The sequence below is a fragment of the Scomber scombrus genome, chromosome 10 (assembly GCF_963691925.1).
Source record: "Scomber scombrus chromosome 10, fScoSco1.1, whole genome shotgun sequence".
In the NCBI taxonomy this organism is placed as follows: Eukaryota; Metazoa; Chordata; class Actinopteri; order Scombriformes; family Scombridae; genus Scomber; species Scomber scombrus.
Genome location: NC_084979.1, coordinates 811,316 through 827,026, shown reverse-complemented (window position 1 = coordinate 827,026; position 15,711 = coordinate 811,316). Strand labels below are relative to the sequence as shown.

The 15,711-nt window shown below is 39.1% G+C and overlaps 1 protein-coding gene across 1 annotated transcript; it reads right to left on the bottom strand.

Moving 5' to 3' along the window:
• Positions 1-529: 529 nt before the first annotated feature.
• Positions 530-2,535, bottom strand: pdyn (prodynorphin; the record flags this gene model as incomplete). The annotated part of the gene is given in 4 exon segments (XM_062426527.1): positions 530-1,096; positions 1,997-2,139; positions 2,377-2,418; positions 2,421-2,535. Coding segments are annotated over 4 exon segments (867 nt in total), but the record flags the coding sequence as incomplete, so codon positions are not given.
• Positions 2,536-15,711: the final 13,176 nt, after the last annotated feature.

The following is a 15,711-nucleotide window of genomic DNA, read 5'->3' as shown; positions in this document are numbered from 1 at the left end:
TGCTACTTTAGTGTGACATTTTGGTTGTATTTTTTATTTGGGCTGTTTGCAAACTCAGAACAAATCACATGTATTTGTCAGTCATGATAAATATTAGCTTCGTGTATCTGAGGTATGTCGAATCAAAGAGTGACTCCTGATATTTTGTAAAGGACATTTAGCATGAATATGTTTATGAGTTTTTGAGAAAAAGGAAATATAAAATGATATCTAAATCTTAAGTAGAGTTTGGTCAAACGAAACGAAACGAAACGAACGGTGTCTGCTGGCCTCATCAAACACGACTCCCTTTGAACTTTTTGGACAAACAGGAAAGTGGTTTAATTCATGGTTTTATTAAACAAGCATCCTTTATTGAACGATAGACGATGATGCCAATAACACAAAGATGAGAGTTGTTACATAGAAGGCAACCGAGTAGGCTATAAATACGATAGGCAGGCATATGATCATTTTTTTTGATAAATGGTGGCATTTCAAGTGGACCTGCACAAGTTCATTGTAGTTTCTCTATTTCTGCAGGGTTCATTTATAAGCTCAGGTCATCATAGGAATAACGAGGCTCCTCCAATGAGCGCACAGAGATTTTGAAGTGACGACGCAGAAATCCTCCGTACCTCTTGTCCCACTTTAGGTTGTTCAATTTTGGTCGGATCCTCCTCATGAAACCTCCATAGCGCTTTTGCAGCTCCTCTGGCTCTTGGCTCTCCTTCTCCGCGGAGTTACTCCTCTTTGACTTGGGACCGAATTTGCGTAAAAAGCCGCCGTAACGTTTACCATAAGTGCGGAGCATCTGATCCTCTGGAGCATCGTCCATGTCCTCTGGCTCGTCGACATCTCTCGCTCCCAGCTTCTTCAACAAGTCCTTGTATTTCTTGGGCAGCGCTGCAGCTTTCACTATATAATTGTCGCGCCAAGGAGAGGTGAATATTTTATTCTTGTTCTTGTCGATCCTCTTGATGAAACCACCGTAGCGTTTGACCAGGTCGGCTTGCTGGCTTTCCTCCTCCTCCTCGGCCTCATCCTGGCTGTAGTCCGCCAGCCCCGGACCCTGTCCACATCTCTCCAGCTGCCCCTCACACTCCGCACTGCATGTCTGAAGGACAAACACACAGAAGAGTGTGAAAGCAACCGACATCTGTGCACACCTGGCCTTTAAACACAGTGAGGTGCGTGGATTTACTTTTTTGTTTGCTGAAGACTTTTCTATAGACTGGCATCAATTCAACTAACTCAACTAAACCAATGATAGGCTATATATCAGATATATCTGAACTTCGATTTCCAGCTCAAAAATACCTTTAAACATTTAAGTTATAATACCAAACACTTGTCCAAAGCGTTATTAACCCTTTCATACATGAATTATGATAACCTCAGTCAGGATTTTTCTGCTTATTTTTTTCTTTTCTCTTTAGGCATGAAAAAAAAATTAATTGAACTTCATTTTGTCTTTCATCAAATGATATACTATTACATTATAATAACAAAAATCAACTGATCTACAACCAAAAACATTACTGCAGGTTTAGTGGTGATGTATGAGATGACGCACTAGAGTCCACTGTGGTGGCTGAAGTGTAACTATGTCATCAAAATCCTTTCATAGATAAGAAAACAGCTTTTGAATAGCTGTCCACTGCAGTAGTGGAAGTAGAATTTGGGGTTAAAACATTCGAACCCTTCCATATTGCCATATTTTCACACATCCCTTGTTATAGGCTATGCGAATTATACAGTAGACTATATTTTCATATTCAGCCTGATATAGTCTCTATCTTAATTTAGGATTTATAAAGATAGACTATAATATCAGAGTAGGATCAAGTTAGCCTTACGCTTTTGAAATGTCCATGATTTTGGAGTAGGCCTAATATGAGTTCAGAAATCATCCAAATTCCTCATTAGACTTCTGCTGCCATAAAAACAAAGAAGCGAAAATTCTTCTAGACTAATAAATACTTTAGCCCTGAGGTGAAGTTGCTCCTGGTCTTACCAGACTGCTGAAGGCGGCGTCGGGACTGAGGATCTGCTGCGCGCATTTCTGACACTGTGAAGAGCAATCTGTGTGGATGGAGGGCGGCAAGCTCAGCATCAGCATCAGGACATACCACTCCATTTTTCACAGATCCCTACCACACACACACACACACACACACACAGAAAAAAACCCACAATGATGCAAATATCTAATTTCTTCAAAAATTAAAAGTTTTAACTTAGCCTATTTTAATAATAGTACAGCCTATATTAAAAAAAATAAAAAAAATCTTTCACTACGTTATCCAGTAGGCTACAAAGCAAAACACACACAAAAACAAATACCAAAACCAAAAAAGTGGATTAAGTCGGAGTTTGACGAGGTATAGAAGTAATGAGTCTGTACCTCAGGAGTTGGACAGATACTTCCAGCCGTGTTAGACTCGCAGAGTCGCATCTACCATCAAATTGAAAGTCGTTGTCCTCCCTCTGACTTGTATATCTCCTGCTCGACGACTTTCTTTTTATCTCAGGAGTCTTGGCTGTGTCACCACAGCATCACAGCAGCTTCTATTAACAGACCAATGGGAGGGAAATACACTGCATAAATTATCCCACCGCCTCCCTGCTTCAGGAGATTTTAACAACGCCCACACAGAGAAGGTATAGGAGCAACGGCACTGTTCTTCCCATCAGCACATCATCATCATCATCACCATCATCATCATCATCATCATCATCATCATCATCATCATCATCATCATCATCATCATCATCACTCCATCTTCGAGGGGTGGAGAGGGGCTGAATCAAACTCTGGGCTGTAAATCACCCTGACATCAATGAACAAAGTGTTTTCTCTTTTTCAGAAAGACTGAAAGAAAGTATAACCTATATGCGAGCATTTAAATTCTGACATCCAAATATAAATATGATGTATTACACTTTAAGACAGAGTATCTGCAGGACTGGCCAAAGTGTTTTTTTGTGGCCCTCAGTAGACACCCACCGCCTCCCCAACCCCACATACAAGACACTGCTAAACAGAGTCAAAAATGAACCAAAATCCAAAAGTTATTAAGAGTCTATAACCCTCCTTTAGTATTGACATCAGAGTCTGAAACTTGCTGATTGAATGTTCTTGAATCTTAATCTTTTAGACCACTTGGCCACAGTGGAATAAGTGGTCTAAAACATCACCTTATATGATCAGCCAACACTTACCTATTTACAGACACATAACAACATTAGCATTCATTTGGAGTCATGTTTGTACTGACGGTGACTCTGGTTCTGTCTGTAGCTCTGTTTTTGATCTCCCTTAACTCCTGACAAAAACATCTAGCTCCTTAGCTGCTAAATGATCCACTATGTTCACCAGCTAGTGTCTGACTGTGTCTGTCTGCTGTTTGGTGTTCAATGGCTTCATCAGAGCTTTCTCACTGAAAAAAGGTGCCTGCTGCAACTGGAAGCCTCATAGTTTATAGTAACGATGCAACTAGGAAAGTTTCATTTCTATCCATGTGTTCCACTGAGAGATGGTTATCTAACGCTGTCTTTGTCCTAAAGGTAAATACAAATCCAAGGTTTTCACCCAACAGCAGTAATAATGGAGTATATATTTCACACAATGACAATTTGTGGAATATTTCCATACCTCCCGTGCCTCTTTGCAGATCTACATATTCTGGATGTCATCATTACATTCATCTGGTCTATATAGTCTGTGAATGCCTTTAGGTTGCATTGTGTGATGAGATAAGTGGCAGTGAGGCCTGCCAGTGCTCTGTTATACTGAAATGATCCACATGTTCAACGTCTTTTCATTTCAAGGTTGAAGCCTCTAAAGACTCACTGATGGACCACACTGTGGATCTTTACCTTTATTTAATGGGAGGGAAGAAGAGAAACCCTGGGGATACAACACCATACAACACACTGGTACTAGTTGCACAGTCTGTCTTGATAATTAGTCTTTTACTTGGATTGAGGTTTATATTCATAACTCTGACTGGCAAGACAAATATTTAATATAATCATATTTTTTATGGATAAAAGACCTCACAGCAAGATTACACTGAAGAACCCATTGACATTTGATTTATTTGCACATTTCATTTCATTTCAGATTAAAGTAATCTCTGTAACTACCATGACAACTCAACATTTCAACACTTATTACACTGGCTGAACTATATTCCAGTAATTTGCTGAATGTGTTGCTCTGCAATTGGTAGGGGGCTCACACATTCTAAAATGAAGGTACATCTTAACAATACAGAAAACAGTCATGCGGCACATTTTTGATTTTTACACACTAGTGTCAGGGCTTAAACACAAGAATCTTTCTTTTATTGTTACAGATGTGGTGAACCATCTCTGTGACTAAAGGGCTAAGAATGCTAGAAATTGACTAGTTTGTATGACATGTCTCTGAAACACTTCTAAGTGCAAAAGTGCTTATACCTTTTCCACGTGACCATGCTTGAGGGTGGGGTTAAAAAGCTGTCATCATAGAGAGGGAAAGAGTAGCTAACAGGATGTAGTCATTGGTAGACGAGATCAGCATATAGCAGTCATTTAGCAGCATACCAACATCACTCCACAAGTGAAGAAGAATGAAAGCATAACTGTTAGCCTCCAGAAGACAAGAGGCTGAGGGGCAACATAAGGGCTCAGTATAAGATGAATAAGAAGTTTTGATCTGTAAATAATGCAAACATATGCCAGTAGGACCACCACCTCAATTCAGTATAACACCCAAACCACAGTATCATTTCTGACTCTTACAAGATGTTATTAGATGAGACAACAATCACTTTGAAGCATACTGATGGCTTCATTGACATGTTCAACCTGTCTTCTCTTTGGCTTTGGACAATATAATAGAAGTGTGTCAAGCAGACACAGATCAAATAAAGAATAACATTTAATATTCTTTCAGCCCTTTTTTTGTTAGTATAACTAACTTCACAAAGCATGCTCTGTTTCTACTATAAAGCAATAGTGAAATGTTAAGTGTTCAATGCACCATCTTCAAACCCACTAAAGCCGCCAGGAAGGTCAACATACTCCAATTAATTGGTTGATTTGATCTGTTCATGCTGTTTTAATAAGTGTAAGCAACACTGGAGGACTGCTCCAACAACATTTCATTGTCCTGTACAATGACAATAAAGACTATTTTTATTCACTTGACAAGACATTGTTCAGATAAAGACATGACACACTTTTTTTTTTTTTTTTTTTTTTTTTTTTACAGGTTTCCAGTAGTGGACCTTTCTTTACATTTAACTTTTTTCACTTTTACCATGTTCAGTACCAGTGGTTTTTTAAATGTCATTATCTGCACATGGCAACTACATTATTTTTAAGGTTGGCTATGAAATGTTATCAAAGCTGGAAGTAAATAAAGCAATATCAACACTTTCCTAAACAAAATAATATTGTTTTATGTGACCAACAGATCTGCTGCTAGTAGAGCAGAGGCCAATCATCTGCAAGGAACCACATGCAAGATTTTAGACTGCAACGTTTCATGTTTGTAGAAGTCGTTTTTGACTGCGTGTGCAGAACAAATAACAAACAAATAAAGGTGCTGTTACTTCACAGGAAGATGTGCTTTAGCCAGGAGTTGCTCTGTAGTTGTTCAATAAAGTTTTCTGTCAAATACACCTTTATTTACAGGCCTTATCTGCCACTGAACTAAGAGAACAGTGTGTATTTCATGATGGTCTAAATGCCTCTGTCAGAGCCTTTAATACAATTTTGGGGAACTGTTTGATTTGTCACAAAATGTGTTGTAACATGCAGTGAGAAACGTGTCCTCAGTCACACAGGAACTCTGTTCTCTGTTCCGTCAGCATTTGACACTCTTTGCTTTTCAAGAGCAAACGGCCGGGAAAGTTCTGTTTTGATGACGCTAACTAGACTGAATTGTGTGAGCTGTGACTAATCACTTCCTGGCCCATGGATAAATGATAGATACAGTTTGGGGAGCCTGAATAAGAAGGGTCAGATTTCTTTTTTCTTCCTCCGCGCTGACAAGAACACACCCGGATCACACTGAATGCAGTGTTCTGTATGGTGCAAGGTAATATCTAAGACCACAAAGTAAGTGTCATGAATCAGTAATGGAATTATAGCATAGAACATAATAGTTACCATGGTTACTGTGGCATACTTTTTCACCTGCATTAAGCCATCTTTACTTTTTTTCTGAAGTAATCCTGGCTCTACACTGGTTTTTATTTATTTTTTCTTAATGTGATACAAAGATTGGTCAGGGCTGGACAATCTAGCTGTTCTTTTTACCAGCATGTCAGGATGACACAAATGCTGAGATAGATTTCTTGATAAGTTATGGTTTGCCTGTGAGCAATCATATACAGTATATTATATGACCCATAGTTAAAGGTATACTGTGGAGCAGTCTCTGGTGTGCGTTCCACGTATGTGGATGAGGACACATGCATGTGCTCGTGGGAGTTTCACAGTCCTGCCAAAGGTTTTCACACCATTGCACTGATCTACAGGTGATGAGACTGCATAAACACATTTGTTAGATCACAAGGAAACACACAGTAAGTTTGGGTGAGTAACAGTGAATGTAAACAGCAACAACTTTTGTTTGTTTACAAGTGTGGCAGGTAATTGGGTTGCAGGGCAATTAACCAGTGTAATCAAAAAAACTACGCCACTGTGGAGGTTTTACCAAAGAACCTCAGACCAATAATCCAAGAGATAATCGGGTTCCTTATGCTAATAAGCAGGAGATCCATCAATAATTCTTTATTCAATAATAGCAAAAGCTAATAAAAGAGAAAATTAAACATACCATCCAAACATATATTAAAAAGGGAAAATTATATCCAACCTAAATCACACATGCACACGCACACACACATGCACACACACACAAGCGCGCGCACACACACACACGCACACACACACGCACACACGCGCGCACACGCACACATGCACACGCACCTTAGGCTGTCAGCTTCTGAAAAACTAAAAGGGAATATATACAATTATGGAGATAGATTCAACCAAACAAACTAAACACCATAATTACAGTCGACCTAATGCTGAGACACTTAACACTGATCATCAGCAGCTATAGAAAACTCCTGCCAGTGATGATTCAACACTGAACACTGAACCAGCAACTTAGGGACAAAATAAATACAATAAACTACACAAAACAATATTAATTGCATGAAATAGGCTGTCCTGTAATTGACTTAAATCAAACAAAATAAACAAACCACATAAACAATACTTGTGTGAATTAATCAAACATGTGACCTCCACTTTCAACATTGCTGCCCCAAAAACTTCTGTGTGGTTTTGAATCAATATAAAGTCTCGGTATCCTGTTCTAATTGAAGTAAGAGCACAATGCAGACAACTGGAAAGAGTATGGGTATGAGTCTTGACTTTGACTTCCACAGTTTGGACACACCCATCTGACTCTGGATGAATTGGGGTCATTTGCCCAACAGGCTAAGGAACGCAAGGCAGTCAAGCATCCATTATCATCACTACCTGTCCACACTAAAGGTTAGTGGCATCCTTCTCTGGTTGAGCTGTCAGGTTTGGTGGATAATGTCAGATGAAACTTGCTCATAACTGATTAGCCAGAGTTTGACTATGGTACCATTTCATCCTCTTCCCAATTAAGTCAGTGTTGGTGTACATCACTTGAGGAAGAGAAGTATCCTGTTGCACCATAAGCAGCATATCTGGGGTCGCAGGATCAGGATCAGTCAAGTTGGAGGATATGTATGGTTTGGACCTCCACTAGTACAGTGTGGAGTACTGGCTTAGGGATGGTCTGACTTCACATCACCACATGAAGAGAACCGAACAACAGACCTGCTCTGAAGCATCAGAAAGATGTAAAGCTCCCCGATGTTCAATATTCAACATTTCTCCTTTTCAGCGTAGTATTGCCAAATGGCTACGACAATCTGAGTCAGTTTCCAGGATCCTGACTCATACTTTGTCCACTTTCTCCATAAGTTGAATCTGCATGCAGCTGGTGAGGGTACAGAACCATCCAAAATCCAGGAGTCCACCTCCCTCTAGGATGGCTCGTAATCGACTCCTGGGGTGAGAAGACACTGCTGGTGAAATTGTGGGGAAAGACCATGTAATATGGCATTGTAATGTAATGCAGTACATTATTTAAAAAAAACATTGCAGGGTAAATATATAAACAACAAAATTGAAATAAATAAATTGATGAATAAATGTTATCTATGAACATCATGTCTGGAAGACTGGAGAGATTCAGAGTGGCTGCAGAATAACAAAATGGGAAGAAGTCATAGTGAACCTTTAACTGACAAGTCTGATATAATGAGGTGTACAAATCACATCCTCATTAGGTACAAATGGGGAGTACCTCTGACAACCCACAAAACCACTTTGCTTTGTACTGATGAATACCTGACTGAGTATGTTGGTTATCCAAACTAATACTAACACATTGGGTGGTGATGATGTTTTAATCCAATCTCTCTCAGTCTCCTCTTCTAGGTGGAAAGGACCATTTCAGGGGCTGCTGACAACAGCATCAGTGGTAAAGGGCAGGAAGAAAGTCACATACCAGCCATGTGCCAGGACCATGCCAGCCACTGCAAGCAGGTGTAAGAACAAGAAGAAGGATTTCCATGCACCACAGCAGACATAGCTGTTTCCAGTGGAATCAAGGCATCAGGGGTCAATATACACTGAAACATTGTTATCTGTCACACATAAAAACTAGTCATCCAGACAGAACAGAGCTCACAATAATTAGCCACTCATTTGAATACATGGGTGCAGGCACAGAGCTGTGGGTGGGCCTAGTTGGGCCTGGGCCCATCCACTTGGCCCTCACCCAATCAGGAGGCTTCCTTTTTTGGCTGGATGATAAAGTGAATAGCAGTCAGTGAACTGAACTGTTTCAATTTTCTGACTATACAACCAATGAAAATAAAACAGTTTATTTATTGTATTTATAATTTATTTCTTGCTTCTTGTTTACCATATGACGATAATGACAGGTCCGATTTTTTGAGTAGCAGTACATTTTACTAATGCTCCAATGTGAGCAGCCACTCCACTTTTACTCAGTATACAGCCTGTGCATTGTACAGAGGAGCCCAAACCTACATTAGCCTGCTGCTTTTAATGTCGGTTAAGAAAAAAATCATAGTAAAACAAAGCAGTCACAAAAACACATAATGAGGAAGAGAAAGAAGAGAATTCAGCTTAAGTTCAGTAATCATTCTTAACCCAGACACCTTCTCCTGCACCAGTTTCTCCTCAAAAAGTGCCAGCTAGTAAAGACACTAATGCTAATTCAGCCCTTTCCCTGTCACCAGCAGAATGTCATTCTCCAAGACTGTTTCTAACTGTCTGTCAGATAAAAACTGGCCTTGATGTGATGACATACAGACTGAACTCTTTGTCCCTGCTCTCCTTGAGTGAATTGACTGAATTGTTGGAATAATTAAACCATTTCAGGGTTCAACATTCCTGTTATAATTATCAAAAGTAAGTTCATTTACAATTTCAGATTGTTGTGGTTTTTTGCCTATTTCAATGTTATTGTTTATTGGGTATTGTTTTTGTTGGATGTACAGTTGGACTCAGTTGCTGATGCTAGGTCTGCTATCAAATGTCATTTTTAATGTTCATGAACATGTTGGTTGAGTGTTGACAGTTTGTGCTACCCACTCAGGAAGAGCTACCAGTTACTTAATACTTTCTAGTTTAGCATCAATCACGAGTGGTTCTCCTTGGCACTGGACCACTGGTCATATTCACATTTGATTGTTAAAACTTTTAGATGAACGGTTAATCAGGACAGCAGGACATTACTGATCCATTTCTCAGTTCGCTTCTCAGGTAGACATTCCTGGCCAGTAGAATCAACTGGACAAATCATTTCTTCTTTTAAAAATCTCACTGTGGCCTCCAATAGGGAGGCTATGGAATTCAGAGTTTTGCGCTCCTCCTTTGTCCTCATTTCTTCATCCGTAAAAATGTTTCCCATCTGCATCGAGAAAAAAAAATGCATGTGAGATCTTTTTTTATGTATTCAATTTTATTTCCAACATTTTCAAAATGTTATCATTTAAAATTTGACCAGAAACTGAAGCTGCATATCACTGAAAGGTACACCTCTCCATTTTAGTGTATCCCTCTGGATAATGACCTAAAGCAAGTACATTTCTAACATTTTAATCTAATGTTATTTCATATATTTTACCTGTTGAAAGCCATTCTCTCCATCATGAAAATCCCAGTGGTTTAAAATTATGGGCGTGTCCTCTGGAATATTTTCTTCGATTCTGATATGCTCTGCACATGTGCAGAGCATATCAGGTTTATAGTAGCTCTATTTGTCAGGAGACCAGTGTACATCTATGCATATGCTTAATTGATGATACTGTCTGTCACCTGTGTGTGTCTTGCCTCTGATGATGTATTTGGTGATATATGCATTTCAGAACCTATTAAGTGTTATTGGTCTTGGACGGGCTCGGCCCAACTGATTTTCTCTTTGCTCGCCCACATTGTGATTTCTGCCTTTATTGCAGAGGTATAGAAAAGCATAGACTTGTGTCTCCATAGGTGTGAGTCCAGATTGCATGTTACAGCACAAAGCCCAGAACAAAGCATTCAAACTATAAAGAGGGAAATAATTAAGGTCAAAGTGGGGCGCATCTATGACTAGACCAATCATTCATGATTGTTATTCACATAATTATCCCACTGAGCAGCAGAGCGCAGAGGCCAGCTACACCAGACAGCTACACTCTTTACTCTGCAGAAAACTGAATTGACACTTTGGTAATACAGGGTCCCACTGGGTTGAAGCATCGGATCCACTTTATGGGCCTGACTTACTAAGATCCCAAACAGTGGGTACTAAATTGCGTGCACAGTGCAATAGATTGCACGTTTCGTTTGCGTGTGTTTTGCAGGTGATCTACTAAGAATAACTGTGTAAATGAAAACAGGTGCAACAGGGTGGAGACAGCAGTATTTAAATGAGGGTTTTGTGTCTTTATGGAGAGTTTGAACGAGCAGAAAGCTGCAAGAACAAAATGAAATGTGATCAGGTTCTAGTGGAAGAGGTTAACTAATATATTGAGTTATAACAAAAACTAATATTACCAGAGAAACCCACATATGGGAGAGTATTAGTGACAAAGTCAATGCTGTTAGTAAAACCACAAATATTCCACTTCAAAAATATTAACACAGGTTTAAAAACTCTGTCCTGTGTGTATTCTGTCATTGTGCCTCCGTCTCCTCCTCTCTACAGTAACAGCAGTCATCTGTGTGCAGTGAGCAGCAGAATAATACCTGCCCTTCAAACTTATTATTTATAGACACAGTTAGTGTCAGAAATAATACCTTCAGGTTTGATAAATCACAATACGTGTGCTAAATAACATATTTACATTTTCTCCTCCCTGTATTTTACACACTGGGGTAAAAACGTCTCATATTACATTCATTATGGTAAACTACTAAATGGACAGTATGTATTATTTTGCACAGTTGAAAGACGCAAACCTCAGTGCTCTGTGTTAGTAGATCAGCTTGCACATTTTTTGCGGGTGATGTCAAGTTTGCACACGTTTCTACACACACAGATATTTAGATCAGGCCCATTGTGTACTCTTTTTAATCACAAGACTGATAGTGCCACCACTACTGCTGTTTGAGCCAATCAGAAGGAAAAGCATTATTGATAATGATTTGGAGCTGATGTATGATGACCTCTGAGCATTGGGTCCCATGGGTGACATCTTTGAAAAAACCCTGATAGACAGATGCTGATGCATAAATCTTTACAAAGCTAAGCTAAGAGGTAAACAACATACTCTAACTGCAGAACAGAATTTGACCTGTGTGTTTCCTTTTGGTTTATTATCTATTCTAATATTCATATAAGTTTACTTGCTAATGCAATCATATTTTAGTTAATTACATGTTCTACTGCACTGCAACTATACAGGGCTTTTCTCAGGGCAGCACGGTGGTGCAGTGGTTAGCACTGATGTCTCACAGCAAGAGGTTTCTGGGTTTGACCCCACCAGACGGCTGGGGCCCTTCTGTGTGGGGTTCGTATGTTGTCCTCGTGCCTGCGTGGGTTCTCTCCAGGTACTCCAGCTTCCTCCCACAGACCAAAAATATGCAGGTTTGATTCATTGGAGACTCATGAATGGTTGTCTGTCTCTATATGTTAGCCCTGTAATGGACTGATGACCTGCCTCTCACCCAATGACAGCTGAGATTGGCTCCAGCCCCCCCACAACCCTCTAGAGAGGATAAGCGGTTTGGAAAATGAATCAATGATTTGCTATTCTCAAAGTCAGGTAAAGTAGGGCAATTGCAATGTTGAATTTTATTACTATGGTGTTTTATGAAGACTCATTTTCTTTGTGTCTCTGATTAGATGTGTATATATGGTTTCATGTGTATGGATTATTGATTAAGTCAGGTTATTCTTTGTTCAAATCTAAAATCTACTGATTCAGTGGTTGACAATGATTCATTTAGTTCACTTTTGAAGATTTGTTAAAAAAGAAATTGGTATATTGGAATTGGCATCGTGTGTGTGTGTGTGTGTGTGTGTGTGTGTGTGTGTGTGTATGTGTGTGTGTACTTTAAGGCATCAAGGTCAGAAAAGTGTCAAGAACTTTTACATTTTCATTAAGTGCAGTCGCAAAAACCATCCAGTGCCATAATGAGGTACAGTATGTAGACTTGTGTCCCCTCTATTGACTGGTACTACATACACCATGAAAGTTATGTGCCTGAACAACTACAGCATCATTTAATGAACAAAGAAGTGACTAAAACACAAGAAGGAATGTCTTTAATACTATATTCTTGCATTCAGGTTGCTCTAAACAACAATCCAATTTAGAGTCATTAGATAAACTTAAACTGGGAAGACAATAAAAATGTAATTGTGAGAAGAAAAAAAAACACCTGAGTTTCTCTTGTTTTCAGACGTTGCTTTTGCTTGAAGTGTAAATAGAAAGTTGCTTGTTTACATGTTTGCCATAAGAACTTTATGAAGGTGAATAATGTGTAAATGCTGTGTTTGACAGCTAGTTCTACTGCCCTCAAGTGATGATCAAACACCATTTAATGCAGTGTAATGACACATATGCAAGAGTAGAACAGGGTGATTCTGATGATACATTTCGATCAGATTTATTACAAGTAAACATTGTAATGTTTTGTTATGGTCCCACACTATCGTCTCTCTATGATGGATTTTAGAAATTAAAGAACAATGCTGATATTTTTTAGAACTTTGACAGTTTTAATGTTAAATCTGTTCTTTTTCACTTGTATTCTTACCAGGATAGCAAACATCTACATCACCAGTACAATACTTTGTCTTTACACAAGCTCTAGCACAGCATCAGTGAAAAGAACATAAAAACTGTAAAGACAGAGCACATTTTAATGAAGAATACCATACTTAAATCACCACATTAATCTCATTTACATCATATAGCAAGAAAGCTCTCTCTGTCCTTCCTGGGACAACATTAGTTACTTGTCTCTATGGCTAATGTATGGTAACATACCATACTGTTATGACGTACACAAGGATCGCTGACTTTCAAACAGATCAGGCTGAACATACAGTATACTGTAGCTATATATGCTCATCAGTGTTGTTATTGGTCTTACAAGGTGAACATTTTGGCTTAATCACTTCAGTCCTTTCCAACAGTGAAATGAGATTATTAGTATAAATCTGTGTTTGTGTTTGTGTGTGTGTGTGTGTGTGTGTGTGTGTGTGTGTGTGTGTGTGTGTGTGTGTGTGTGTGTGTGTGTGTGTGTGTGTGTGTGTGTGTGTGTTTAAGATACAGTAACATTTAAAAAAAAGTAATTTAATCTCAAAATCCCATCTCTTGTCTTCCTGTATGTATGTTATTACATATTAACACATTTTTGATGACTCATCTTAACTTGATGGTAAGCTTGTGGGTTTTGCCAGCAGAGCTATGCCATGGGTCAGAGGTGTATGTTTCTATCTCAGTTTTTTCATATTTCCTACAGTGTGGTTGTGTTCACATTCATTTATTTCTCCTGAGACTTTCCCTCCAAAGCAAAACGACAGCATCAGTTATTTCAGCTTATGCCCAGAAAACAATATGTTTATGTTAAAGTGACCGCACCACACATCTGTTGAAATATAACTCTTGCATTAGAAGCAAAGGCAGAAATAGCTGGATACATTGTACAGAAGTACTGCACTGGATACATTTTTGTTGTTTGTTAAGATATGATTCCACCTTATAAATCTGAAATGATTAAAACAAATGATTGAAGGTCTTACATGTCTGTTCTGTGAGCTTTAGATAAGATGTTGTTGAACTATTCCTAATAGATTTATATTAGACAAACCTGTGCAGCCTTTCTTACAGACTATTTATCTACCAGGACCAAACAGAGAACACTGTGCTGACCAGGCTGATATTTCATCTTCTTCCACACATTACTTAGGAGAGGACCTATACTGCTGCACTGTGCTCATCTAAAGACCTGGATTTACAAACCTGTGAGCATCTTCAGGGAATGTGAACTGTCTTCAAACCAGTCGACTGTGACTTTGACAGTATATCAGTTTATTAGATGTGGATAATGAGTCTACAGAACTATGTTGGATGACATAAGCAGTAAAGATGAGGTCAAGAGGAGTCAGATGTAACACTGACAACTGACATTTGTGTTCTATGTCTACAGTGTTGTCATTAAATCACATGTTTTGTGTTGCTTCTAGGCATTTAGATCCCTTTATATACTGTATCTGAACCAGGTCCCTCTGTGCTTCAGTGCAGCAGCTGAGGAGCACTAACCCCCTGAAATAGAAGCCTCCGGTCTAGCAAACCAAATAAGGCGACTTGTGTTTCTGTTCACCTCCTGAAGGACAAGGCCGTGTTTGTTTCTGCTGCTTTTTTTTTTTTCAATAAATGATTAATCCACTCCTTAGGCTGTTCACATACACTCACTCACTCATGCACTCACTTAGGTCTGACCGAGAATTTAGGACATACGCCGATATTTTATACACACATAAAAATGGCTGCTGCCAGCTGTTTTTGATTTGTAGCCGATGCTGCTTGTGTGTACTCACTTCTATCAATGTTTTGCAGTGCTGAGCAGGTGAACAGTAGTAGGTGGGGATATGGAGTAGGGTTGGTTTGGTTAGTTCTACTAGGTTGAAAATTATTGTTGCCAAATAATTGTGTGGTTGCAAATCCCTGATTGAGCTGATAAAGCTGATACCCTGATACATGGTTAAGGTGGAGAGACAGTTATGAACAATCTAAAAGTCCAGCTGGAGGGACAGATCAATGAGTTTAAAGGAGAAAGGAAAACACTAAAAATGAGCTTTGGGATGGATTAGGGTGATGGCGGGGCCTACTGTACTGTAAAATGATTCATTTGTAACTCTTCTCTCTTTATAAGTAATTTGAGAGTAAGTGTTGTTGAGACTGAGCTTGTTACTACATCACAGTAGAAAGTCAAATTAAATATGCAGGACGTTTTAGCACGAGGTGGCTTTCTTTGCGTTGGCTGGCTTCACTGAGCCTGGTGGTCCTGGATAATCTTTATTTATTTATTTATTTTTGAATGTTCTTGTATTTCATCACAGGTAGAAATTGAGACAATCCTGGCCCCCCCCCACCG